Here is a 27450-nt window from a genome sequence, read left to right on the forward strand (position 1 = left end):
TTCTTTAATGCAGAATAAGAGCATTTTGTAGCGTGCTGTGTTCACATGCCTTTTGTGTTACATAATATGGTATATTGTCCTCATGTTGCTTGCACAGCGAGCCTACACATGCTCTTTGAAGTGGTTAAGTGTAGTCCAAATTATTAATGCTAATTCTGCTACAGCTGATTTAGCTTTCCTCTTGTTAGCTGCATTGAACACTCAAAACATACAGTAGAGGCCCCCGAGGGACTGTGTTTCTGCCAATTTCCTTAGCGATGCTCTCAGAGCTTAACAGTGAGGGGGAGAATGCACTGAATTAGGAAGTGTGTCAGCCTTCCCTAAGAACTTATGCATAACTAATCCTGTAAAACCCATTGATCACTGATGCAAGCCTGTAGACGTATTGAGGTATTGATTAAATAGTCCGTAAGGATCCTAATTTAGAATGCATGGCTTTCCTACTTCAAGATTCTCCTTTACATGTAGTTCTGCATGTGCCCAAAACATGGCCTGACCTTCATGAACCTTACTGGTGGAGCCCAATTTGAAAGCCCAACCCAACTCAAGACTTGGCACTAAGGACAGCATGTTGATCTGTCGATTGGTTGCTCTCACGCTTTTATCCAAACTGTATAATCTCAATGGCTACTGGACAAGTTGGGATGAGATTTTTACAGACAGTCCTCAGTATAAACTATAATAACATTGCTGACTCTCCAGCACTTTGATTTATGACCAAATACTTGCAAAGCTAATGAAAGTCCCACCAGCCTCAGCTGTATTTCGTGTTTAGTGTCTCAAATGTTAGCATGCTAAACTACGATGTGTTAGCATTTAGCTCAAAGAACTGATGTGCCTAGGTACAGCCTCAAAGAGCAGCAACAACACAAATACAAGAATCTAATGCACACCATAGTGTCTTACAATATTACATTTTCTGCTTTACCTGTTAGGACATAATAAAATCAGCTTTGCCTTATCCTAATATTAGCCTGATGAATGTGGCAGTTAAATTCAGAGCTTTATTTCATTGGTAGTTAGCTTGTTAAAAGTGTGTCTCTTACTGCTTCCTAGTGGGCATTGCTGATGATTGAGAAGGACAATAATAAAACTCTATCCCAGTTGAAGGGTTACGCAGCAAAATGGCCCTTACCTGACCCTCAATTCAATATGTTTTCTGGAACCACCAGGTTATGTGATAACCAACCAGACTAACCAAATCAAAAGCAGGTTGCGTCAGATCTCAGAGCATTTAGCATATTTTGTGTTTATAGCTTCTAACTATCTTACCTTCTCTGTCGTCCCAGGGCTGAAGGTGCGCGAGGTGATGATCAACGTGTCCCGTCAGCAGGTGGAGGATTTCCACGGCCCTGAGGACTACTGGTGTCTCTGTGTGGCCTGGAGCCACCTGGGCACCTCCAAGAGTCGCAAGGCTACAGTCCGCATCGCCTGTGAGTATGGAAACAACTCAGTCTTTGTCTATGGCCTCACTGACTGTCAAAGAATCACTTAAGACTTTTCAATCAACCCTTACTAGGTGTTGATGAAAAAAATGAACCTCAGATTTCAACCCTCTTCCAGTCAAACTCACATGTTTTTCATTTATGGTGCAAACATCAAATGGACCTGGATTAAATGACGTATAGTATATGACAAAAAAATTGACCCGACTACTGCTTGTATCCCATTGTTTATTGCGACCACCAGAGCTGAGTATAATTGGAAAAAATCAATGAAGATAATTTACACAGATAAAAACATAAAGACTTCAAGTGCAGTGAAGTAAAACATGACTAGCTGTCAGTCACTGAGAAAAAGCTTTTTATTTTCCCCTGGAGGTCTCAGTGTTATTATGGTAACGCAGAATGACAGGTCACCAAAACTGATTTACAAGGTCTGTCCATGTGACTTTAACCCCTAACAGACTGGAGCTAAAAGGACAATGTTTACATATCTTCTTTGGTTTGGACCGAACTGTGTGAGCTGACATTATCTTAACAGAGACTGGATCAGATTTATCAGTGGTGAAATAGTCAATTCCCAGAAACCAGTGCTGTCTGATCAAGTTTAGACACAATCAGCTATTCACAGCTGGTGTTGTCCAAATCCAATACTGCTGCCAGAGGATGTTATAGGTTATCTAAGAGTTCTCCTCTGTGTTGAAGTTAGTATTTTAACTTGATGTTGGCCCTGAGGAGTAAACTGAGAGAATTCACATACTAAAGATGCCTTTTCCTATCCTTTGAGGAAAGTAAGAAATTGAGTTCAAAGATGATGTGATGTCAAAATCTATATCTGCTTGGATTTGCATATCGTTGTGTTTGCACTTGCTTTGCACTTACCTACCTGTCAGCTGAACTGAGGTTTTGAGGCTCTGTTATAAAGTTTTCCTCCCTGTATTTCGATCCCGTATATGCAGGGAATCTCTCATGATCCTAGGCTACATGAGACCCTTTCACAGCCCATGTAGAAATTTCAAAGGCACAGCCGCACTTTGAAAAAAGGCTGACATTTTAAAGGTTTTCAGTGAATAACTGCAGTGCAATAACCTATCAAAGGCAGTTTTAAAAATGGGCAGAATGGACCCTGTCACTATTGTATGCACATGAATGCCCAGGATGATCAGAGCAATACTCATGCACTTCATCCAGTGTATCCTCCAAACCACCTTGTCAACAGATTACCTAGCACAGGGCCATGGGATCCTCTCTATCGTCCACGGGTTGTAGAGGGTTTTGAAGGTCATGGTGTGCAGAGCCGGGGGCAAGCCGGCATGTTAGCCACCGAAGAGGATTGAGGCCAGGCTGACCGTAACACTTGACACCTGACAGCTGCCTCTTATCTCCCTACACAGACCTGAGGAAAAACTTTGAGCAGGACCCCCAGGGGAAGGAGGTGCCAATCAACGGAATGATCGTTTTGCACTGCCGCCCCCCAGAGGGAGTGCCTATGGCGGAGGTAAGGCCTTCGCTCTCCGCTTCTCCTCTGCTGAAAGAGGAGAAGCTTATACTCCCACTGAGCAGAGAAGATCAGCCTGAGAGTGGTTGTCCTTATTCTGCGACAGAAATTCTCTGCTCAGATTTTCACCTCAGCTCTGCTTTCTCTGACCTTTAAGAGATTGATACAGTTGAGTTGGATGCCAGCGATAAGCGCACATAAACATTTAGAAATGAAGGTGTTGGTACCAAAGCCAGGAAGGCACACCTGAGATGAAGAGGATTCACAGCATACACTTAAATCAAATCTCCCCCAGACCACTGGATAATGTATCACTAAAATACAGACAGCAGATACTCAGGGATTTTCTTCTCAAATTCAGTTTATAGTGCCATTAGCTTCGCGAGTCTTGTGAGTCCACACTGTGAGAAACATCTGGCTTAAAGTGGGTCAGGCCACAAAGTGAATGGTCCAATTACAATTTTGGAGAATGATTTAAGGGGGAAGGGGGTTACTCTTTCTCCTGCTGGATTCCATAGTTTTATCCATCAGCAGCTGTTACTGAATGTTGATGAGAACTAAAGATACCAGGTATTTTTCACCAGACTGGAATATTGGTTGCTATTTGACTTCCTGTCCATGCACACCAGTGTCCCAGCTGTTCTCCAGTCTTTTCCTCCTGTGGATCATTTATGGAATGATGTCACACTGATCATGACAAACCACATTATTCATCTCCCCGTTTACATGGCTCTGATCATCTGCGTCAGTACAGGTTTGTCTTTGGCATCATTCAGAAAATCTGTCATTTTGGTACCAGCTGGGTTGCTGTACCTTCACAGCTGAGAGTGAACATAGTTGGGTTTCTGTCTGCCAAGATTCTGACGCATTTATGCCACATCACACTGCAGCATCACACTGCCACTTGTGGACATAATGATCAGATGCAAAGATACCACAGTATCCCAGTTGCTGTAGGTGTACTCCAAGTAGCATATTCAGGTTTCTCAAAAAAAGGTTAAGGGTTTATCCAGGTTTCTGGAACCAGGTCTCTATTCCATCGAACAAGAGTCAAACCTGCATTGAGGACCCAGCTGAATGGGTCGATGTGTCTCAGCTGATAGACTTTTATGTAAATTTGAAATTCTAAGTTGTTAAAAAAAAAAGTACAAGTAACTAAAAGCAATAAAAATAATTACAAAAAAAATGCTGTATTAATCAATTGATATGAAAATGAATCAACAATGTTTTTGTTTTTGCTTTTATTCATTGATGTAATTTTTGATGTTATCTGGGCAGAATAAGTCCATATCTGGTTGGTTAGACCTGGTTTTATTGAAAAATAGCACCGCTTACACATTGAATTCCCCTCTTCACAATAAAAGAAGTATTCGGCTGATTTCTGATTTTACAAACAGGATTGTGGCAGTGAAACTAAACCAAAAGATTCAGGGAGAAGCTACAAAAGTACTAAGAGCTCAACACAGAGAGGCAATAGCTGCAGACAGGGAGGAGATGGCCACAGGTTGAGGTTGAGGTCAACCATGCTGCCTAGCAGGACCACAGCAGCCCAGCTCAGCAGCATTTAACAGTGTTTACCTGCTAAAGAGCAGTTAATTGTGAATTGTTGTTCCAATTGCTTTTAGCATTTAGCTCATACCAGATGGCAACTTAAATGGCAGCTCCCGCTGTCTCACAGTGTGAGACCTGCAAGACTAACTTGTGGGGCAAACATAGCATTCTGTGAATGCTAACTGTCATGTTCCGTCCAGTATTTGGTCCAGTGATGCATGTGTGTAGATTTCGGCAGAGGTCAACCTGCGACCCTGTGCTGTAAATGATTCAACATGGAAATGGAGGAGTGATGTCATTTCAGCGCCACAGAGTCCACAGTGGGGATAAAAATAGTTGAATCTGAGCAGTACAGACTGAATCACATCCTACCATCTAGTCCTTTGTCAACACAAATGAGCCTGCCCACAAGAGATGGGAGTGAATAATGTAAAGAGCACGTGGCAGATATCCTCAGTCCAGTCGATATCAGCGCACCTCGTCCATGAAATATTGAGATGGCATCCGCGAGTGTGGTGGTGTGAGGTTTCAGAGTGCAGCAGTGGGATGGATGCCACTGTACCAAACACAGTGCAGGGCCAACAGAATGTGGGCCTGCGGTTTGCAGTGCAGCATAAACACTGCTTCTGAAGGGTGTGTTTGGAAATCACCCTCGTCAGCAAGGGTGTCAGAGTGAGCTAATGAGTCCCCTGTCATTCACAATGGAATCAGTTTGTGTCATATGACTCCAACAGTTTATTCAAGCTAGAGTCTGACACTTGGCAGGAATGTTTCCAGAAAAGAGAAGTAGATATATTCCTGACATTAATCTTTCCATCCAGTTACTCGTCCCAATAGACCCTAAAGTTTCATGCAACATTTGCCGTGTTTTTCTGGTGCTTCTTTCATTTTCAGTTTGGTTTTGTTGGAGTGAGTATTGGCATAAAGTGAAAATGAGATCAGCAGCACTTGCTTTTCTCTAGTTGACACTGAGCTTTGATAGAGACATTTCTTCAATATAAGCTTTAGTACCGCAACCAACAATTATTATGAGTTCATCTTCTTTCAAGCTATTTTCTCTATTAATCATTTTCTCTATAATATATCTAATAAAAGTCCCATTTCCCATGGTCCAAACTCTCATTTCCCCAACAGGCATGATTAAGGATACATAAAGATACTGCTTTGAATAATAACTTGTTTTACCAAGTTTAACCGATAGACACAAGATGCCTACTACCAGTGAAAAGTGCATGTTCGCTAAACGTTTCAGGTATCCACATCACACTTGTGTAAGTTACAAACTGAACCATGATTGGCCTCCAAAGCTGTGATGTCACGAAATGTGACAAGATCAAAGTTGATAAGACCGTTGCACAGCTTTTACTTTGGTTCCCTTTATTACCAAGCACTCCCAGCTGTGTTGAGCTAAAGTTCTTCTGAGCTTTTGGTGGCCTGGGCTGTGCCTCTCAGGCTATTTAGAGTCAGCCCTAAACTTCTGTTGTTGTTCTGATGTTTGGTGACTAAAACTATGTTTCAGTCTTTGCTTGCTTTGTTTCATTTGGTTTGTGTTGGTGGGGGTTGTGATTAGAAATGTAACTCCTGCCTTATCGCAGTCTCACTTTTCTATCAGTGAAACTAACTTGAATTTTCAGGGTTAGTACATGAATAATACAGGAACTCAGACTGCATTTCTAATTCTTTTGTTAGACCTAGAAAAGGCATGAAGACTCATTTTATAATGTGTGTGTTTTCTGCAAACCTAATTTCTTTCTTTCTTTTTCATCTGGTTCAAAAACCCCAGCCTTCATTGCATCCTGCTCACTTCTGAAACCAAAACCACACCTTTGCTGTGGGATTTGACAATTTAACCTCTGGCTATTCTTTCCATTTAAATGTTAACATCAGCAGCTGGCTAAGTAGTCGTTGAAATCGAGCCTCTAGAATTGAGGAACCAGAGCAAAACGATAATCAGACAGTTTTTGGCAGCGTTATGGAAAATGTTGTGTATGTGCAATTAAAGATATTCCTTCATTACAGCAAAAGTTAACATGTATTAAAGTTTTTTATCCTAACTTTTTTTTTTAAAGTAGTTAATCACAAAGCCCCCTGTATAACAAACCCATTCCACTCTCTTGGTGAGAACCCCTTGCCAACTCTGTTCAAAGGTCTTTAAATTTGACAATAATACACACCTTGAAGAACACCACAAGCCATCAGGGTCGAGGTCACTGTAAAAGTCTATAACCTAGTGATAAAAATGTGGCTCACTGGAAGACATCTCAGCATGACTGACAGGTTTGTACTGTGAGAGTTGTATGTTGCTTTAGATGACCAAGAAAAAGACAGGAAAAGCTGCTTTTTCCTGCTCCTCTGGGCAGCCATCCCTGTCATCTCTACATCTCTTTAGCTGTCTCTCTGCAGCATCGCCAAGTCACAGGTCTCCAAATCACTTCTGCACCACATGTGCCTCAACAATGGGAAGCACAAGACTGCATCTTCAGAGGCTGAAGTGACAGAGGTTATAATAACAGAGCCGCACTCAAAGATGCATTCAAGACAAAGGAAGAATAAAAAAGGAAACATGTTTTGAGCTTTGCTGCAGTTTTAAAAATGCTGACATCATCGACTTTGAGAGCGACTCAGGATAGATGTCGTACTATCTGTTATCTCTCCAGCTAATAACAAATTAGTCCAAGTTGTGCAATCAAGTCCTTCATATTCATAAACCACCAAAACAACCTTAATGCTGGTCTGATAAATGTTTCTGTTTTAGCTCAAACTTCACTGTCATCAGATCATCTCCACATTTACCAAACAGTGTTTTAAGCCCAAAGCTCTGATAAGCACAAAGTCTCACTTTACTGCAGTGTCACTTTTCCATCAGTGAAACTCACTACAATTATCAAGGTTAGTGCATTTATAATACAGAAACTCTGCACTTCTAATTCTTTTCTTTCTTGTATTAGTCCTATGGAACAATCTGACAATCTGACGCAACACTGCCATAACATAAGCTCATAATGTTCAGTTTCTGGTGACAACATCAGAAGTGTATAAGTTCATCATGTGAGTATGACTAAGACTACATTGAGAGGTCTTTCTGATTTGTTTGTCCTCCCTAAAACTTGAATGTGGTTGAAAAGTCAGCATCTATATCACAATTGTACAGACAGTGGAAAAAAAGGTTTCTTTGTCAGGCTTCATCTTTAATGCCCCGATATCTTCAGACATCCATTCAACACTTCATCAACAGAGAAATACTTGTGGGTGTTTTCCTGTTAATTCAAATTTAGGACACGGGTGTGTGAGTGTTGTCTGCGAGTGTCAAATTCAAAATGCAAATTCTCAAGTGTTTTGCTTCAAAAATGCCTTCACACATCGTATCCAAAAAGCAGAGACCGTAATTTGCCTATGGTTAATAGAACATAAGAGAAGCTTATTTGTAATTTCGTTTCGGCGCTCCCGATCAGAAACCAATCCCCCACTTTTACTTCACAGATATCGGGGGGTGTGAATGCAGAGCAGATCTTTTAACTCGGGGAGAAAGGAGTCCATGAGACGCCTGTATAATGAGTTTCTTTTGAGAGGTTACTCTGAGAGAAAGTGTGAAATGAACAGCCAAACTGGAAGCCAATTTCAACTTCCCTGAATGAAAGCCTTTAATCCAAGATGAATCCCCTTGATCTACAGTATCTCAGGTAGACAGCCCAGGCTACGGCACAAAGGGAATCAGCTAAATGCTTCTGCACTGTGATACAAGCTGTTCTCTGTTGAGCTTCACAAAGACATTTGCGATGCTACTCCAAAACAAGTTAGCATTTAACTCAGTCCAACCTCCTGCCTCCTGTGCACTTGTTTCTACTTTCCGATCCCGCTGCTGAGCGCCTCTGTTATTTTCTCATAGGTCAGAGAAAGACTCCTAGAGAGCAGATGATGAGCTTCATTATTAAGATAAGCAATTACCCCCCCCCCCCCCCGCCCACCCCCACAGCCCAGGCTGAAGTCGGGAGCTCCCTCTATTTATTTCGTTAAGATAAGACAGATCGGGGTGGAATAGTAATGCAGTGCCACATTGCTCAGAGGGGAGGAGAGGTGGCATTTGGGAAGCAACAGGGGAGGCGGATGGGTGACGCAGGCCCACTTTGTGTTCTCCCCGTATCTTTTCTGATTAACCTCCAGAGCCTGAGAGCACAGCTAAGCCGCAGATAGCTCCCTCTGACTCTACCTGCTGCTGTCTGGCTTGCCGTTCACATGAACACACAGCCGTGCTGAGTTCAAAGTATCTGCAGGTATCTGTTTGTGTGTTTGTGTGTGTGTGTGGGCAATGAGCATGCCTTTCTTTACATGTGCTGCTGATTGGTTGGGGGGGGGGGGGTCGTTGGGTGGATTAGCTCCGTGCTTGGCGGTATGGTTTCTGATATGCTGCTCAGCAGGTCCCGCTGGCATCCCCTGTCTCCAGTGTAAGCCTGACAGACACGCTTAATCCATGTAATTGCGTTGATGAGATACTCAGCAATTAAAAAGTTCTGCCGCCCACGCCGGCTTCGCCACAGGCAGCTGAGAGTTGCCCGAAGGGGAGGGGACCATGCTAAATTGTGACACCTAAGCATGACTCAGCAGACAGATTTTCACGCTGAAGCACACTGTTTCTACTGTGTCACCTTGACATAAAATGACCATTAGACCCAGGACCCATTGGGGTGATGAGGCACACAGGCACATGGAAAAACATGTCAGCTGGCAAGGTCTTGATCATCGCTCTCCTCATAAGTCTTCATGATGGCTGCAGTGTCACCCATTACATTGCTCCTCTGTCCTCTAATTGCCCCTCAGCCACCACATTTCTCAGCATCTAATCATCAGCAAATGTCATCTGAATAAGATGTGTGTGTGTGTGTGTGTGTGTGTGTGTGTGTGTGTGTGTATACTTAAGTAGATGAGAGGACTGGGCTGCTGTGTGGGGCTTGAGGAGGTGACCTTCAGGGGTGGTCTGGGTGTTGAAATCACAGAGAGGAAGCCCTGATCTGGGGCCCTGCCTGGAAACCCCTCCGTCAAGGCTGACACTGATGACCACATCCTAATTGAAACAAATGTGCCAATTAGGCAATTCATTTCTCACATCCTCTGCCACACACTTGCCAGGCTAATTTGTTTTTGTCCCTTCATTTTTTTTTCCCTCCCCCTCCCCCGTTCCTCTCTCTCTCTCTTCCCTTCTGCTCGGTGAATCTTTTCATCATTACCCAAGGGCTGTTAGCAGCAGACAGACAGCTAATGTGCAGCGTGGCCCCAAACACTGCGAGGGCCGGTGCGTGCTGCACGTTAATTGCCTCTTTCAAGTCACAAATTTCCCAGGATAAAATTGAAATAAATACATAAAGAGTCAGAGGATGGGAGTGCCACCACTTGTGTCACCCATTCAGTGACAGATGACTTTAATCATGAGAAATTAGAGCCAAACTCCCCGAGTCTCTCTATTTTCTTATCTATCACTGATGCTAAGCGCTTTACCTCTGACGAAACCCGTGCTAAAGGCTATCTTTTAATTGTATAGAAGAATCTGGGAACCTTTGATGATCGGCCTCCAAGTTTTCTTCAAGGCAAACAGGAGAAAAAGGAGGCTTCAGCCACTGTGATTGTACTGTACTTGTCTCATGTGAAAAAGAAATATTCCCACTCTTTCTAACAGTGATACAATTGACTCAAATAAGTGTGAAAAAATTGAAAATGTGAGAAATGATTACTGTGTTATGATGTTCATTATCATATTTATTTGTGTCAATATATACCTGCAATCCATCATCCCTGGGGTCTGTATGTCATTTCTATTTACCCAGTGTTTGCATGCCCACAGGCACTCAGCCACACTTCCTATTTGCATCCTGTCTGAGTGTTGTTTATTATAAAGGGTGCCTGTGTGCGTCCCATAAATCCATCAGCCCAGCCCATTCTGCCACACTAGGAATATAATTTGCAAACGCAGCGATGCAGCTCCTTTACCAGGGTAGAAGCACTAAAGCGTCACTAAGTTTGTAATTCATAATTAGTTTTCCCGTCTGTTGCTGGTAATTGGTTATAGTGCTTCTTTTGCCTGCCTAATGGCTTTAGTATTGGTGATTGTGCAGCCTAGCTGTGGTTATACAGAGTAAATCCCAATATGAAATCAGCATCTTCTGAGGAGGTCAGATGAAGGTTCAGTATGCTTGTGACAAACCAGTCTAAAAGCCAGTGTGTTTATGTGTTTTCAGTGCTCAAAGACAGGACCAAAAGCCTGCCATCACAGCCTCCCGATCACTCTCCAAGAGCTCCATGGCTTATACTTTTAGCCTTGATGCAAATGGGGAACAACAACAGTGCACACTTTCAAACATTCTACCTTCGAAGGCATTCATGCTGTTCAGAACATACACACAAAAAGCGACAGAAGTAGTTGCATCAAGAATGACAATTAAGTTTGATAGGGTTGATGATACCGCCTATTAGCATTACAGGGGGAGGTGGGCAATGAAATAATCACTGTGCTCCCCTGTAATTGATCTTATCATTCCAGACTAGTCTATAATACACATATACTAGGACTAGCCAAAAGAGAACACCAGTACCTACATATAGCTGCATGATGACAGAGTGGATTAAAATCTCTATCCAGTGCAAAATTACCCCATGTCCCCTATGGACGTAAATACAGTCTGAATAGGGTTTTAGTTTTATACCTTGAGGATATACAGTTTTATTGTATGTTTTGACTTGAGTGAATGCCTGACGTCACAGGCTCATTCACTTTCAGTGATGCATTTATGACCCCTGAACAAAATTGGCTAAATTGGCAACCTGAAGCAAAATGTGATTAAACATTTGGAAAACCTGAAATCAATGAAAGAGAAGGTTACCACTGCTGACGTCAGAATTTTATTTGGGAAAATGAAGCAAATTTGCAATACTGCCGATGTGTTAGGGGGACGCTTTAGGAGCCTATGAAGACATTCAAGTGATTTGGGAGGGGGATTGAGTCATCATGGTTATCCCAGGAGCAGTCAACCCCGATAACCTCCAGGTTATCCAAACATATTTAGAAGAGAAAGTGAAAAAGGATGGCAAAATGATGACTTGCGTTACTATTATTGTCAACATTTCAGGTGTGCTCACTCTTACAAGTTTTACCTCCAAAAATATGCTTGAAATAAAACAGCTATACTCCTGCCTTTTCAACCTGCCTCATTAACTGACTGCTTGCTCTTCTTGTTCTGTCAAACTTCATCCTATAAATAAGATCCAGGTTGTAATGAGCCAACCTGAGCCTTGTAATGATTGATTAATGTTTTAGAACAGGTATGTCATGTTTTTCACAGAAGTGCATCCTATCTCTTACCTCTGTCACCTCTCTTGTTCAGGTGGAATGGCTAAAAAACGAGGAACTGCTGAGTTCCCTGACTGACGACAACATCGATACCCGAGCGGACCACAACCTCATCATCAACGAGGCACGGCTGTCCGACTCGGGCAACTACACCTGTCTGGCCAGCAACATTGTGGCTAAGAGACGCAGTGCCACAGCCACTGTGATAGTCTTTGGTACGCTGTCCTCCAAGCTGCTGTTATTGCCTGTTACACCACATTACAGTGTGCTGACATACTGTTTACATGGCACTTCAGATCAATTTGTTTGGTTTCCTGCACCCCTACACAAGTGATTAAGAGACCCATCTCCATGTTTCCAGTGAAGAGCAATGTTTCGTCTTTATTTCGATGAATGTATTATTCAAAGACCCAATTTACTGCCTCTCATTCAAAATCAATGTGTACTTTATGAAAGGAAATAAGCCACTGTGTCTTAATCTCATTTAAAAGGAGTGTTGCTTATTAAGTATTTATTTGCCAGAGGCCTTTCAGCAATGTGGGTTCACCAGCTTTGATAGCACTGCTAAACATTTCGTTTGTGCACACGTAAGACGGAGAGATCATTGAGTAAACTGCTTCAGTCAGAGCACTAAGTGGTTGACTCCAACCTGTCGACCAGTATGAATCAGTGTCGCCTTTAGAAATGGCAATTTCATTTAATGGCTGTTTTCTTTGCTTTTGCACAGTTTCACGTCTTTATCTTAATCCAAGAGCAAGGAACATTGAACTGGCAATTAGGAAAGAGGGAGCTGTATATCCACCACAATGAATGTGCTGTGCTCAATCTGCTTCAGCAGTTATGCATTGTTGCCTTGCAGTGCCTCGGAGCCTGCATCATTAATAACCCCAGCTCTTGTTAGAGTATTTAACTATGCCAGAGTTCTGGAAAAGTAATATGTGTTGCTGTGCACTCGTTCTTCTTGTTCTCTAACTTTGTTGAACTCTCTCCAGTGAACGGCGGCTGGTCCCTGTGGACAGAGTGGTCTGCCTGTAATGTGCCATGTGGGCGGGGTGTCCAGAAGCGATCTCGAACCTGTACTAACCCGGCGCCTCTCAACGGCGGGGCTTTCTGCGAGGGCATGTCTGTACAGAAGATCACCTGCAATGCACTCTGCCCAAGTCAGTTCCACCTAAACTCAGAGTTTCTGCATAGAAATATAACACTGAAGTAAAACTTTAAGGAGCTGTGCATAGAGAAAAGTTGCTTTTCTCTAGGTGTCAACAGTTACTAATCTTTGCTGGAGAAAGCTTAAGCTGACATGTCAGAGATTATGACAGGCTGCCAAAATGTAAGAACTATGTTCACATTTCATATACTAATGATATTAGTGGATGACAAGGTATTAATTATTTACACTTCTAGCACCATTTTTTCCTTTGTGTTGTCAGATGACATGCTGCATCACCACATCATTTTTTTTGGGCACATTGCACTATTGTAGCATGTCACCCACAATAACATGACAGACATTTATCCGTTGCTGATATCCAGGGTGGCTTAAATGGCTTGAATGAGCTTAAAATCCAGCCTCATTTAGCATTACAGACAACCAGTAATAAGGATTGCAGGGAACAGATCCATAGTGACCTGACAACATCCCTGTACCACTGGACTGATGACTCATGGAAGAAAATAAAAAGAGCATAAAGAACAGAGGATTTATAATGCAAAATAAAGTGAGTAAAGGAGGCAGCAGTGAGAGAGGAGATATGACTCAGTGTACTGTGTGATTCAGGGGCAGAAGGTGAGCAGAGGTACTTCTTGAAGGAATGAGTTTTTACCTTACAAGAGCAAACGCGGGGGGGCTTTGTTGTTCTGAGTAGAAGGGTGAGGTTTATTCTCACAGAGGCAAGGGTTATCTCATTGTGTGAGTGGTGTATACATTCAGGCCCGTCAACCGACAGATAAATCTGCAGGCTTGAGTTGTATGTCTGAACCAGTTCTTCAAAGCAGGCCCTGCTATGGAGTCAAATATAGTCTTATTGGTCTGCTTAACCACAGAAGTCAGAGGCGGTAAAAAGAGTCCACCACCATGATAGCAGCTCTATGAGGCTGGACTTCAGCACAGCACGCCTTTGAGCTAAATGCTAACAGAACAGCAGAAATTTAAGCAGGTGATGCTTACTTGAACCACCATCTTAGTTTAGTGTGTAAATGTAGCAGTTCTGTATTTTCTCTTGCATTCTGTAAGAAATGAAGCACTGATTGGCTCCCAGTAGCAGTTTATTCCTGGTAACAATAAAACAACCTATAGACAACCTATAGTCAGCTGTGGCTGTCATCATAACTGTGGAAATATACTGCATATCACAACTGGATTATGCTCAACCAACCTAAAAGTCAACATGTTTTTGCCAATATACTTGTGTCAGCATTTTGCATTAGCATTAAACAGGATGCAGATACATTCAATATAAATGCTGCATGTTTCTTACAAATAAAAATTTGGTAATGCAAATACGTTATGTGTGAAAGGAAGCTTAAGAGACAGGTTTGCTCGAGATAACAGTTGCCCTACAGCTTTGTACACTGATGCTTAACTCAACCAATGACATTATTTCTGCCTGAAATATGTACGTAGACCTTAATCTCAAATCTCTGACAGATCTAAACTGGCAAGACACAATCAGATATGTTTGATGGCTACAACCTGACATACAGTATCGCAAATGGGTCCTATCTGCATAGGAAGAAAGACATTTTCTCTTCTGTGTACATTCAGTTCTGAGAGGGAAGAGAATCATTGCAACCAATTAAAGGAACCAATAAAAAGTGTCTAAAAGAAGCTGTTTTGTGTATAAATAATTAAAAAAGAGACATTACACCAGTTCAACCGAATGTAAACTTTTGTCAGCTTCCATCCTTTTCTCTGTGGAGCCATGCCAGACAGAAAGGTTCAATCCAGTTCAAAGACAGCCACTAGTGAAATGAAGCAGTGAGGTGAGACAGGGTGAGGCTGCAGGGGGTTGTCAGTTTCGCTTCACTTTTCTTTCTGTCAGTAAATCCCATTGTCATTATAAACACGTGAAGTGAACCCATGCTAAAGGTATAGAATTGGCCTCCGTTCCTTGTCACCTTTGTGCAGACATTGGGCTCCTGTAGACACATCAGTCCCAGCTTATTGCTTCACATCCCGTAAACAGCCTGGAAGTTTCCACATATTGTCTTGTTTTCCTAAAGAGCTTAGAAGCTTGAAAGCCAGGACTCCGAAATTGGTGAGGTCATCCAACAAGCGTACCTTGTGCCAATTTGTTCAGTTTGTGGGGCCTCAGACTGCCAAGGCACAGATGGGGACAGACAGTCAGGTCTAGCTTAATGGCAACAGAGAATGCCAGAACAGGATGAGGGAGAGATGTGGATCTGGTAGAAAGATACAGATGTCAGGTGGAGGGAATTAGAAAGAAAGCTGACAGTTCATAAAAGTTTGTCAGTTATGTTAAAAAGAGGATTTATTGTGCTGCATCTGGGTTATATTTTGTTTTTGACAATTCTTTACAATGTCATAACATTATATCTACATTCTTGTAAAGACAGGGCATTGATTTCTCATCTTCCAGGATTTAACCATGACTTTGTTTGTGTTCCAGAAAACTCTACAAGCTATGTTTGACCAAAAAATATTAAGAATGCAAAGCTTTTTATCCCACAGGCACTCTCATTTTGGGTTCAATAATCCAGGACCGGTATCCTGGCAAACTCTGCCCACTTTCTCACCTGGTATCAAAGTGCTCTTTCCTCTCCATCAATGATGAAGTCTATCAGATTCAAAATATTTGTGTAACCCAGAGAACATCACAAAAAATGATCATTTTTTCAAAAAGCAGATATTTCAGTTCTTCAATTTAGCGCTGAATTGGAAAGTGTTATACTTTCCTTCCATTAATCAATAAGGGCGAGTGGGTGTCATTTTCTTATGTTGTACTTATCTTTTACACCCAGGCTTTATATTTATGCACGTACACAGTTTCTAGTTAAAATTGCCAGCAACATGCATCTTGTTTTGAAGGTGGCACAGAAAATGACGCTGTCAGCTGCCTTGGATTTCTGTGCAGGAAAAACTCTGACGAGGTGGGCGATCAATAACAATGACTCAGCCTTTTGCTTTTCAAGGTGCTGCAATGTCTGCCTTTCAAAACTCAGTTTCTGGCTTGTAGTCTGAAACAAAAATGGAATTTCTAGACATTGACTGATGTCTGGATATCGAAGTTTTCAACTAGCTGCCTCTCACTGCCAATTAAAGCTGTCAGCCTTAAACGCAGCATTAAGAGAGGGGAGGGTGGGTTATCTTTGATTGATGTTTGTTTGAGTTCACATGAAAAAATAATTAATTGCAAAAGAAGAGGAATAAGTTGTCTACTTGAGCAGACATAAGCAGACTTGTGCCACCACAAGGAATGACTAGAGTAGCATGCAGCAGAGAGGGAAGTGGGCATGTTATCAGGGTCGATCCATGTCTTTGTGAGAGGACGGAGATGCAGACAGGAGCAAAGAGTAGACTGCGATGAACCCAGCTGTCTGAGCTGCTGATTGACAAGCCCGTCCGGTTCTGACAAGACAGCCCAGAGCATCGTCTTAATGATGGTCTGAGTGCAGGGGTAGCACAAAGGATGGATGAGGTCAGGGGCTACGCCATGATGAGGGAGATAGCCACTTAACAAGAAACAGCAAAGAGGGAAGAGAATACTGCTCGAAATGAAACTCATGTTGTGGAGACTGAAGTGTTTGATTGAAGGAGTGAAAAAGTGATTAAAAGTAAGTCAATACTGATTGTGTACCGCACAGTCCTCATATATTTTTATTTTTTTATTTTGGTTTTTTTTTTTTTGTATTTTTTGGCAATGACATCTCCACCTAATTAGACATCACTGAAGTGATCTCAGGCTCCCTAATGTATCAGCTACGTCTGTTGTCATGGGAGCAGCAGTAATATGAAGAGGATTATGGGAGAATACAATTTAATTTGAAATGTGAATTTTACAATAAAAAAAAGACCAGTGTGTAAGATGTAGAGGCATCTCAGACAGCAACCAACTACTGCAACTAAATGACAAACGCGGCAACATCCGTCCTCTTGCAAATGAAAGCGTGAAATCAGGTGCAATAAAATACACCCAAGCATATGCACGCAGGGGTTTTGCTGCAACAGTCTTATTTGCTCTGGTATGACCAGTAGTTAATGGTGGCTAATGTTAGCTTATAATAGTAATGTTTGAGAAGATGTTGCTGTGTACCCAACATTGCTGAGTTAGTTTGCTGACCTTATGATTCTTCTATACTCATGCTACCATTACACTACGTTTTAGTATGTGGTCCATAAACACCTCAATGGTTAGAAGTAGAGATGTTTGTTGTTTCCTGCTTGTGGTCCCATTCCACTCGCTGTCACTCAGGTCACCAGGTGATTGTATGTTTAAAGCTACTGAAGCACAGGAATCCCACACTGTGTCAGAAGTCGCATTTATTATGAACACTCACTGGTTTATTATTATTTTTAATTGTAAATTGATATTTCTGACACATGAATCACGATCACTGACAAGTGTAGTGTTGCATGACTACAATTTTCACATCTGTCAAAGAATAAGTGGAAAACAGGGAGTGATTCATGCACTTATCTTGTTACTGCCACAGTGGCAACTTGGATAAGTTGTTGTCCAAAAACAAAGAAAACACATCACTGAGCTCCACCAATGCGCTGAGTGTGTCATGTTTCTTCTTAACAATGAGCATGGGGATTGTAGTTTATTTTGACTGATGCCGTATACTGTCTTGCTGCAGTAGAACATCAAATTCATGGGTGAAAATGGTCCCCAAACTGCTCCCAGCCAGATGCACTATTTTGTCCTTTTATAATTAATGTTTGGAAAAAACTACAGGATGTAGCACTTTTAGGAAATGGCTTGACTGAAACTATATATCTGTGAGCTGTTTTTAATCATTATCCTTTTTTGTCCATGGGAGACATGGGACACAATATAGTACAATGGTGCAACAGCAACACAAATTTTGCTTTGTTTTATTAATCTTACACAGATTGGTGAATAATTTATATAAGATGGCTTTGACTATGGCACCATGACAAAGTTTCACAGGGCTAGATCCATGGAGAGAACAGTCAAGCGTGTTTTCATTTTCTTCTTCTCAGTTTGCCTCTTTAGATCTTAAAGATCATGGTGCTGTTGCTGAAAGAGATAAACAGTCAATGATGTTTCTTCCATGGACTCTGCAGACAGACTGCACACAGACTTGTCTTGCGATGACACTGAGTAAGAGCTGGTTTGAAGCCAAGATATACTAACAGGTATAATTATTAGATTAGCTACTGTAGCAATCCTTTTTGCAGTTCTGCACATGTCCATGTCCATCTATTACCACTTTATGCAGCATGACAGGGGTTAAATCTACAGTAAGTTTATGAAAACTTTAATATTTGCTTTGCATAAGGTTGTTTTTTGGAAAAAGAAATCCCCTGCTGTTTTTGGAATAGCTTCAACCAGAAAAACCAATAACCAAGAAACGCAAGAGCAGTTTGCTTAGCTGCAGCATGTCACCATAGCAAATTAATGAGGATCTGGTGACTAACCAGTTTCAGAAATTACACATGAAGAATGCAGTGAGCAGCAAAAATGAGGCTTGGATGCTGAGAAGTATCCACGAGTTGAAAGAGAGAAAAGTTTTGCTGGTGTTACAGTCAGCCTGCCAGACTGTATCTATTGTTTAGCAGTAGGCAGGTGAGCTCATTCAACAGAATCACAGCAACAAGTCATAGGGGAACTGTCAGGAGATACAGTACGCATGCATACACTCACCAGCCAATGTGGTCAAACCAAGAAGCACTCAGCATTCTCTCCACATCGTACAAACACGTCATTTGCATTTCTTCTCAAGTAGCTTAGAAGAAACCACAAACAAATGCAGAGCGTAGGTAGGAACTATGGAACACCACAAAGGAAGATTACCTTCTCCACCGCCCACAAGACTGTATTACATTGCATCTGCTGCCAAAAAATCTTCAGGCGCCATATGGTCTCCCAATATTTGTTAAGCTAAGCATGATGAGTTCTTCCTTGATCAGATGACAGAGCATGGCAGAGGAATCCCAGCTATTAGCATGCACCAGGCTGTCTTTGTTTCATAGTCTTGCATCAAATCCCATTATATAAACAGGCCTGGGGGTTAATGGGAAGAAAACGTCTCTCAAGCTGTGCCACCACATCACCCTGCGTACTGCGTGTTATACTGAGTATGTGTATGTGTAAGCTGATTAATGAAACATTTAAACATTTAATGTGTGTAAATAAAACTGAAAGTTGACATAGTCTGTAGCTACTTAATAGACATACTCCCTTTGTTGAAATTTGGACAGAAATATCTTAATATAATATCTTAATATCTTAAGGAAACATTTCAACATTTTGGGAACTGTTGAACTGCTGGCTGAGTTTGGTTTAGCCCTCCGACAATTTGAATGGAGATAAAATGATCAAAATGTGTGGCTCTTTTAGACTTTCCTTATGTGATCCAACCAAATGGATCAACTTCTGATAGTGAAACATGTCATTTCAGTGGGGCGGTGATGCTCAAAAAATGTGTCCACCGTTTGACAGCTGCTTCTTTCACAATGTGAGTCTATGGAGAACAGTCTTTTTGGGACAGTGTGCATCATGTGACATTGTAATTGCATAGTTTGGCCACTATGTCAAATTGGTTTCAAAGCGCTTCCTACAGGCTTGATCATGATGTAAGTTATGTTAGCTTCAGCAGGGGTAACAGCTAGCCTGGCTCTGAACGAAGTTAAAAATGTGACTACAAACAAACTCTCAAGTTGACTCAAGAACACTTTATATCTCCTAAATAGGAGAATTTTAGGTTAATTTGGCTGCTAGCCATCTCCCCCTGCCTCCAATCACCTGCTTAGCTATGGCCAGGTGGGTCAACAACCCTCACATTCACGCCATTACTCACCCACCAACACCCATTGACCCATCAACGCCATGACTCGTGTGACTCTAAGGACTCGCATGATAGCTGGTGGGTCAGTGATCCTGCAAGTGGATAAATGCCTGGGACTCCTCACCAGTCTGTCTGTCAGAACTGAAGAAGCCTCTTGGAAGAGAGGTGAAATGTCCTCCAGAACCACAGGCAAGTCCAGTTGCCTTTGGAAAGCACTTTGATGCTTTCTCCTGCTAATCCAGGAGAATCTATTCCAGACTCCAGTATCTAACATATGGACATGAAGTTGATATCCATCTTTTCACTTAGCATAGTTATCAAATGTTGAACCACCCTTAAGATATCTATGAATGTTAATCAAGCTGTGATGTCATTTTGTCTTTCTTTGACTAGCCTGTTAACTGAGCTGCCTCCTGCGTGCCTCAAATGAATTCTCCTTGTCTTTCTGTTTGCCTTTTTAGTATGTGTGCTGACACAGGCAGTATATCTGTTAATCTCTTTGTCCACATTTGCATATGTCCTCATGTTGTAGTTGATGGAGGCTGGGACGAGTGGAGCGAATGGACCGTATGCAGCAGCCAGTGTGAGAGGCAGCGGAACCGGGAATGCAACTCCCCAGCACCCAGACACCGAGGCAAAATGTGCGAAGGGAGCAGCAAGGCCACAGAGAACTGCACAGATGGACTGTGTACCCAGAGTAAGGCCTTTCTCCCTGCTGGGCATCATGATCATCATTGCCATCATTTTCCTGTCATTATCATCATCATCATATATACACTCACTGTAACGTGACAAATCATCACAAGCATGTTTGAACAGGAGGTGTGTTGGAAAAAGAAATCACACTGTGGATTGACACAGATGCCCAATGCATGATAATGTCAGCGCTCTTTCTCCTGTGTGCTGCTCACTTGACATATTGTATGTCATACTGAATCTGCCACAGGGAAGGAAGTGCTCACATTCACTCTTGAATGATGCTTGACGTTTGGAATGAAATGTCATTGCACTGTTTGGGTCATGCACATGCAGTGACTTCAAAATTTCAATGTTACTCACCAGAGCGAGCAATGGTGTGAATAATGACAACAGTGTAGGGCTGAACAATACATTTTTATATCAAAACTGGGCTTTAAGGAGTGCAATTTTCAAATCACAGGAGACAATTGGTGGCTTACATTAATGTCTAAATGAGCAGGAAAGTTCAATAAATGCTCCTCCTATCAGGACAAACATTCCTGAATTTACGCAGCTGCAGCTAATAAATGTTAATTGTGCGAGTTGGCCAATTTATGAAATGCAGGTTTTTGCTGTTGCCTGTTTCAGCATGCTGGTATCCATACTATTCATTCTCAGCCAAAGGTTGTTCCCAGGGAAAAGAAATACCACTCTGTTTCATTTTAATGTTTGAAAACAGAAAGAGTGCTGAAGCAGGGTGGGGAGTCCTTTTCGACATATTGGTAATAACATTGCAGCTAGCACAGTAGTTATTGAGCATGAGAGACAGCTCCTGAACAGTGAACTGTTTTCAAATCTCCAGTTTAAACTTTGGAGCACAAGATATGATTTATAAGTTTGCACTTATCACAGCAAAGGTCTGAATAGTCAAAAAATTGCATCTTATGTTTATTTGTAACACTTTTCCTTGACATCGATGAGAAACGGTCAAGGAAAAATGTGAAGGAGAATTCATAAGGACTTGGCAAAACACACCACCACAGTGCTAAGAGAGTCCGACTGCACTGACAACAGCCTACGAAACTATGCGACAGTATTTTACCCTGCTTGTTGTTGTTTTATGTAGGCTGTACGAGCATTGACAACTCAATGAAAAATCTTACTTCATTTCCATGGTTAGAATTGAGTTTAAAAAAAAAGGAATATAGGTTTGGACATTGGAGCAGAAGTGCTGACGTGGTAGAAAACTTTCTTTGATCATTAATGTTAGCTGACTTTTCTGTGGTTTGTCAGTGAAGTGCATGAACTACACAGCAGACAGTGACAAACAGAAGCATTTAGGCTTTCTTTCATCTCCTCTCTGAAACATCTGTACCCTCACTGTGCTGCAGTGTTAGAGACTCTGATGAACTAGTTGTGGCTCCAGCCATCATCCAGGCTCTGCCTCTGTGGCGCTACAACAGTGACTGTAAATTTTGGCATCAAAAATAAAATGTATTGGCATGAAAAGTGTTCCACTGAAGAATAAAACACATACATGGAAAAACATTTCATTTTTTTTCTTCATATCTCTCATTTGTTTTTTTCACCAAGTTTTTGTTTGTTTGTTTTGAATGTCACTGGTTTTCAGTTTCAACTTTCTGTCATCATTTTGCCATAAAAAGGAGGGGGTTTAGGGGAGGACCAAAGAGAGTGTGATTTATACTTATCATAGCTAACAATAGCTAATGTCAACTAACATTGGGTTCAATGTGAAAAGCAACTGGCACGTTCTCTCTGGAATGGGGATATGAATTGGCAAGGCTTGGCAAACTTATTCCTCATTTCCTCACTTTTCATCACGTCAAGAATCATCAATCCCTAACAAACTGGCCCCTCCTTAGGGTCTGGGTGCAGTTTTATTCGGGATTAAGGCCACAACCAAGAAAAAACAAAGACGCAAGCCAAAAAAAAACAGCATGAATGAATGAATGTTTACAACAGCACCATTCTTTCCTGTAGTAAAGGAGGGTCCTGTCAGGAAAACTAACATTAGCTTTGCAGCTACAGTGCAGCACTGCCAACAGTCTCATCAAAGATATAATATGTAATATGTATGTAAGAATTTTAATATAAAACATTCCAAAATTAACTAAAATGATCAACAGAATAAGAAGAAATAACAGTTTTGACATAATGTCAAAGACGTCTATGTATTGTGTTGTAGAGATATTTACTGCAGTTAGCATGCTAACCAGCTAGCCACGACCCATCCCGTCTTGTAGTACTACTTTGTACTTCAAAGGGTGATAGTCCAGGAGTAAAGTAGTGGCAGACGATTAATAGTTGCAGCTGAAAAGATGTATGTTGTCCCTGGTGTCACAGGCTCTATTTGATGCCGCCTACTATATTAGCAGCATGTACTGATTAGGTCAAAATGTCGCATGTAGTATGCAGTGTACAAATAAAAGCTAAATCTGCAGTATGCCAAAAATACCGAAATGTCATACAGATTTGGCAAAACTCTCCTCAAGTGCTGCATCGGTCACAGCAACCAGCTGGGACAACAGCGGCAAGTTTTTGGGGGTTTTTTTTACAATTTTCATATGCAATTTCACAACAAAATTCACTTCTGACAATTGTTGAGGTGAGAAATCAACTGTGTTTTTAAATTGAAAATGTGCTCTGAAGCTCCACAAGGCCGTACAGGCGTAGGGTTTTATTGACTGCAGTTTCAACATCAGCACTCCCCCGGTCCCCCGAGCTCCGAGTACACTGGAGGCCACTAGCTTCACAGCTGAGCTAACTAGCTAGCAATAGCTAGTAGCTACTGCGAAAGATAGCTACAGCAAAGAGTATGGTGAGCAGCAGATAGAGGTTTCTCTGGTGACATGCTACGCTATATTTGTGTGAGTGACCTTCAATAGGTGGCCATTTCTTACGCATTGCATCTTTAAGCTTGGTCAGTGAGACATGACTTACCAACAGTTCATCATTATAACCATAAGTGGACAATTATGCAGTTGTTGTCAATACTATTGCATCACTTTCCAAAGTGATTGGAATTTAGTATCATTTATCATTGTCGGCATAAAAATAAATGTTGTTTACTACTATGTAAACCACCAATAAAAGGAGCTTGTTATGATAAACACAGTTTAAATCACAGTCCCAATTCTGGTTGGAAAAAAAAAGCTTTTTTCCTTCAAATTGTTCAGCCCTACTAGAATGTGCTCATGATGTTCTTTTTGATTTCCACAATATACATGTGGAGAAAGTCTGGTAGAACAGCGTGTGACTTCATTCCTCTTCAATAAACCAAACCTGGTTTTTGGACTTGTGTTCGCAGATTATTAGCTCACTCAGAGGTATTTCCAAGCCTTTGAGCAGTTTGCACCTCACCACCTTTATCTCTGGTGATATGAGGACAGTAATGATGCCTGCCTGGCCATTATCAGTTACTGTACAGTCAGCAGGACAGCATCTCTCTGCTCAGGGTGTTGGATCTGAGACCAAACTTGTTAGTCACTTCACAGAGGATCGGACTTTAATCACCACTTTCTCTCCTCTTTGTCTCATTCTATCTCTCTGTCTTTGCAGATCGAAAGCTGCTACATGACGTTAAACCTCAAAGTGAGTCTTCCTCTGTGGATTTCTTTCATCTTCAACTCCCCCCCTGCCCTCGCCCCCGCCACTAATATGTAATGCCCTAAATTCTGTGGGCAAGACATGATAAAGTCTAAGTTTAAAGTTAGCAGAAGTGCAGGAGTGACATGCGTTTACAGTCTCTCAGTACATACTGGAAGAGAAACGTTTAGTTCACTTTGATTTGAGCAGCTCCTGTTTTAACCCAGTGCTCATTACACATTCAGGTCATTATTCAGTGCCCGACTTTTATGACAACCGTGACATCACAGCTGTGCTTCTACTTTGAGCCAGGAGATATATTGGTTGTGACAAGTGAACATGTGCTATGTTGTGGAGGATTAATGGGTTGTAATCATTGCAAATGAGCTAATTTGACCGATTTACTGCGCTGTCCTCACATTTCTGTGGCGGCTTTCAATCACTTGCCGGAGTTAGCCCGACTAAGTGATTGTCAGATGCTAGCTTGAGTGCTTTCATTCACCTGCCACATTAGTGTAAAAGTCGTGCCCGCTGCCTTCTTCACAGGCTTTAAGGAAAGGTTGAACGATTGAACGGGGAGTGCATGAAGCTGGTGTCTGGCGAGTGATCACCCTAGTAGAAATACTCAAAACTAATTTGCCTCTGATTGGTCCTCGCTACGACTGATGACCACCAGCTACACCGCATGGGCTCTGACTTGCTGCACTGTGAGATATCCATCATAGCTATTGGATATAGACCGGTGGGTCTAAAGGCAGTTAGGCTAATCACCCTCCATGTTAGCAGCTTGAGTGTGATATGTAACAGTTTAGAGTAACGGCTGGACATGTTCATTTATTCCTATCTGTGGTGCATAATGTAGCATAGAGAGATAAGACAGATGGTCTGCTCCATCTTACCACATTCCATCCTTCTTATTTCATTTCCATGCTGCAGCCAGTGTAACACATTGTAACTGTTCCCTGTGCTTGACCTTGGATGTCTTCATAATAGCCGTATTGTCTCCGCGGCTTTTTTCCATCCCCTCCTCATGGTTTCTGGGTCTTTATTATTATAACAAAGACTAGGCTCTTTTATGTGCAGCACTTAAAAAAAGGCTTTTTCACTTTTTTGGCAATGCTGCCATTATCACAGTGAAAAAGGATAGATCCTGGTGCTGAAGAAATCTCAGAAGAACACATTTGCATACCGTCAATTCTCAAATACTGACCAGGGATTAGGAATCAGACTTATATTTCTACTTTACTGCTCCCCAGTCAATGCAAACTCAATACTTTTTCCAGGTTTATCCACTGTATTGATAAATTCACTGTAATCTACATATCTACATCACTAATTCCATCAGAACAGCAAGAGTCTCATCAGGTGTTCCACTTTATCTTTTTCCACCAACGATTTTAAGGTAACATGAATGAAAAGATGTTAAGTTCCCCGAATGCTTTCCCTTTGTAGGGAGGCTTTTAATGTGGAAAAACACCACAAGTGTTGAGTTTTGATGTCTGACTTAAAAGTACTCCACTGAATTAGCATTGCGTCCAAAAAACATTGACAAACTCACAATGGATTGTTTCAAGATAGGTCTTTTTTATTCCACGCATTCTTTGTCTTTGTCAAAACGTGGTGCCTGCATCACCCATAATGCAACTCAACCACCAACAGTTCAGTCAGAGTTTCCAGTGTCAGTGTCGTACTAGTAGTGGCTTATGTAGCCTCGAGCCACAAGCCTCAAGCAGGGATGAGAAGTGGGCTACAGAGGTCTGCTAAGCTCACTACTGTCTCACTTAAGGCGGCTCATCCGATTTTGCGCAGTCCCCTCTGTGGACACAAAAGACCTTGTACAACTTTTTTCACATATGCAGTAGTACTCCTGAATACCTGTAAACAGACTTTGTTGTATAAAATCATTGGAGATCCCCTTTTGACATCAGTTAGTAGGACAGCAACGAAAATAATATGAGTTCTATTGTATTGGTGCTGTGGAAATGGATATTGTTCTTTAGTTTTGTTTTTTTATAACCTGGCCTTTATTAGCAACTGGCCTTTATTTGTTCATGCATGCCAGGTATCTGGTACGATCTGAATACTGGCTTTCATGTGAGAATTTAGCTCTCTTTTTCATGTGTTTCATGTGCTTCAGGTATGGACAGCTCCAACGATGTCGCCCTTTACTCAGGCCTGGGAGCCGGCATCATCGCCGTGGCAATCCTCGTAGTGGCTGTCATGCTGTACAGGAAAAACCACAGCGAGTATGGCGTGGACGTCATCGACTCCTCTGCGCTCGCTGGGGGTTTCCAGTCTTTCAATTTCAAGAACACCAGACAAGGTAAGAGAGAGTGCCATCAACTCCACGTTGACACGCACCAACAACCACAAGGCCAAAAGACAGTGTCATCAAAGACCTCTGCGACAGGGCCGCCCTTGTGATTGATAGCATTTGTTTGCATCGAGCAGCACGGTGTGCAGCTCCCAGTCTGCTCAGGATTTATACCTCCATAATCAGTGAAAAGACCCCTCTTCTATTTTGACAGACCTGCTCCTCTGTTATTATGACGCAGGAGATAATCATTCTCTGATAGACAGCGGCACTGCTCCACCCCCTCCACGCAGACCACACATTTGACTGTCAACCAATGTCCTCCATCAGATTACACTAGCCTAAACCGCTGATGGATAAATGTGATGGGTATGGAACAGTGAACATCAATTCAGTTTTTGTTGTACACAGCAATAACTTCTGTTGGTTATGTGACTGCGGCTGTCCGGGCCAGCTTCGCTACAGGCATTCATATTACTGTCACTGACACTTCTGGGTTAGTGCAAGTGATAGCCATGGTGGCGAGGGGTGATCCATCCTCGCCATCACAGTGACAGCACCGTGAGAAGATCTGCCAGAGCTCACGCTGTGCCCCCGGCTCCCCCAAGGCCCGGGGAAACGTCAGGCCCCACCCCTCGTCACGCGATAGGAAGGGCATGAGGAAAACGAGGGGCAGGGAGGTGGTACGAGCTGGGTCTACATTCAGCAGGTCATCAATCCTATTTAAATAGGCCAGCTCTCCGCAGCCTGCCTGCTGTGCCCTCCACCGGCCACAATCACTCCTTTCCATTTTCATCTCTTTTAGCCCGGCCGAGGCTCCCCATGAAATGTAGAACACTTCCTCAGCCCCAGTTTGTTTTGGAGGAAGTTGTCGAGGCATTTTATATTAACCTACTTCTGCTGTGATTGCATTTTTAACATTTTACCATTCATAAACATTGCAGGAAATTATAAACACTTCCTCTCGGTGGGAATACACCTCTGAAATGTGTGTTTAATTGCAAATCAGTAGCTTTCCCGTGCCTAATAA

General features: G+C 42.1%; 1 protein-coding gene across 2 annotated transcripts in view; it reads left to right on the forward strand.

Annotated features, from left to right (window-relative positions):
• unc5db (unc-5 netrin receptor Db) overlaps positions 1-27450 on the forward strand; it is a 171638-nt gene that overhangs the window by 100437 nt on the left and 43751 nt on the right. The window contains exons 3-9 of one of the 2 annotated variants that reach the window (XM_076731368.1): positions 1290-1433; positions 2837-2940; positions 11862-12042; positions 12820-12987; positions 20355-20519; positions 24080-24112; positions 26244-26429. In XM_076731368.1, the coding sequence (XP_076587483.1) occupies positions 1290-1433; positions 2837-2940; positions 11862-12042; positions 12820-12987; positions 20355-20519; positions 24080-24112; positions 26244-26429 (981 nt within the window). The remainder of the gene's footprint in view (positions 1-1289; positions 1434-2836; positions 2941-11861; positions 12043-12819; positions 12988-20354; positions 20520-24079; positions 24113-26243; positions 26430-27450) is intronic. The other variant, XM_076731369.1, reaches the window with a different exon arrangement.

The sequence above is a fragment of the Chaetodon auriga genome, chromosome 5, assembly GCF_051107435.1.
Source record: "Chaetodon auriga isolate fChaAug3 chromosome 5, fChaAug3.hap1, whole genome shotgun sequence".
Taxonomy (NCBI): Eukaryota; Metazoa; Chordata; class Actinopteri; order Chaetodontiformes; family Chaetodontidae; genus Chaetodon; species Chaetodon auriga.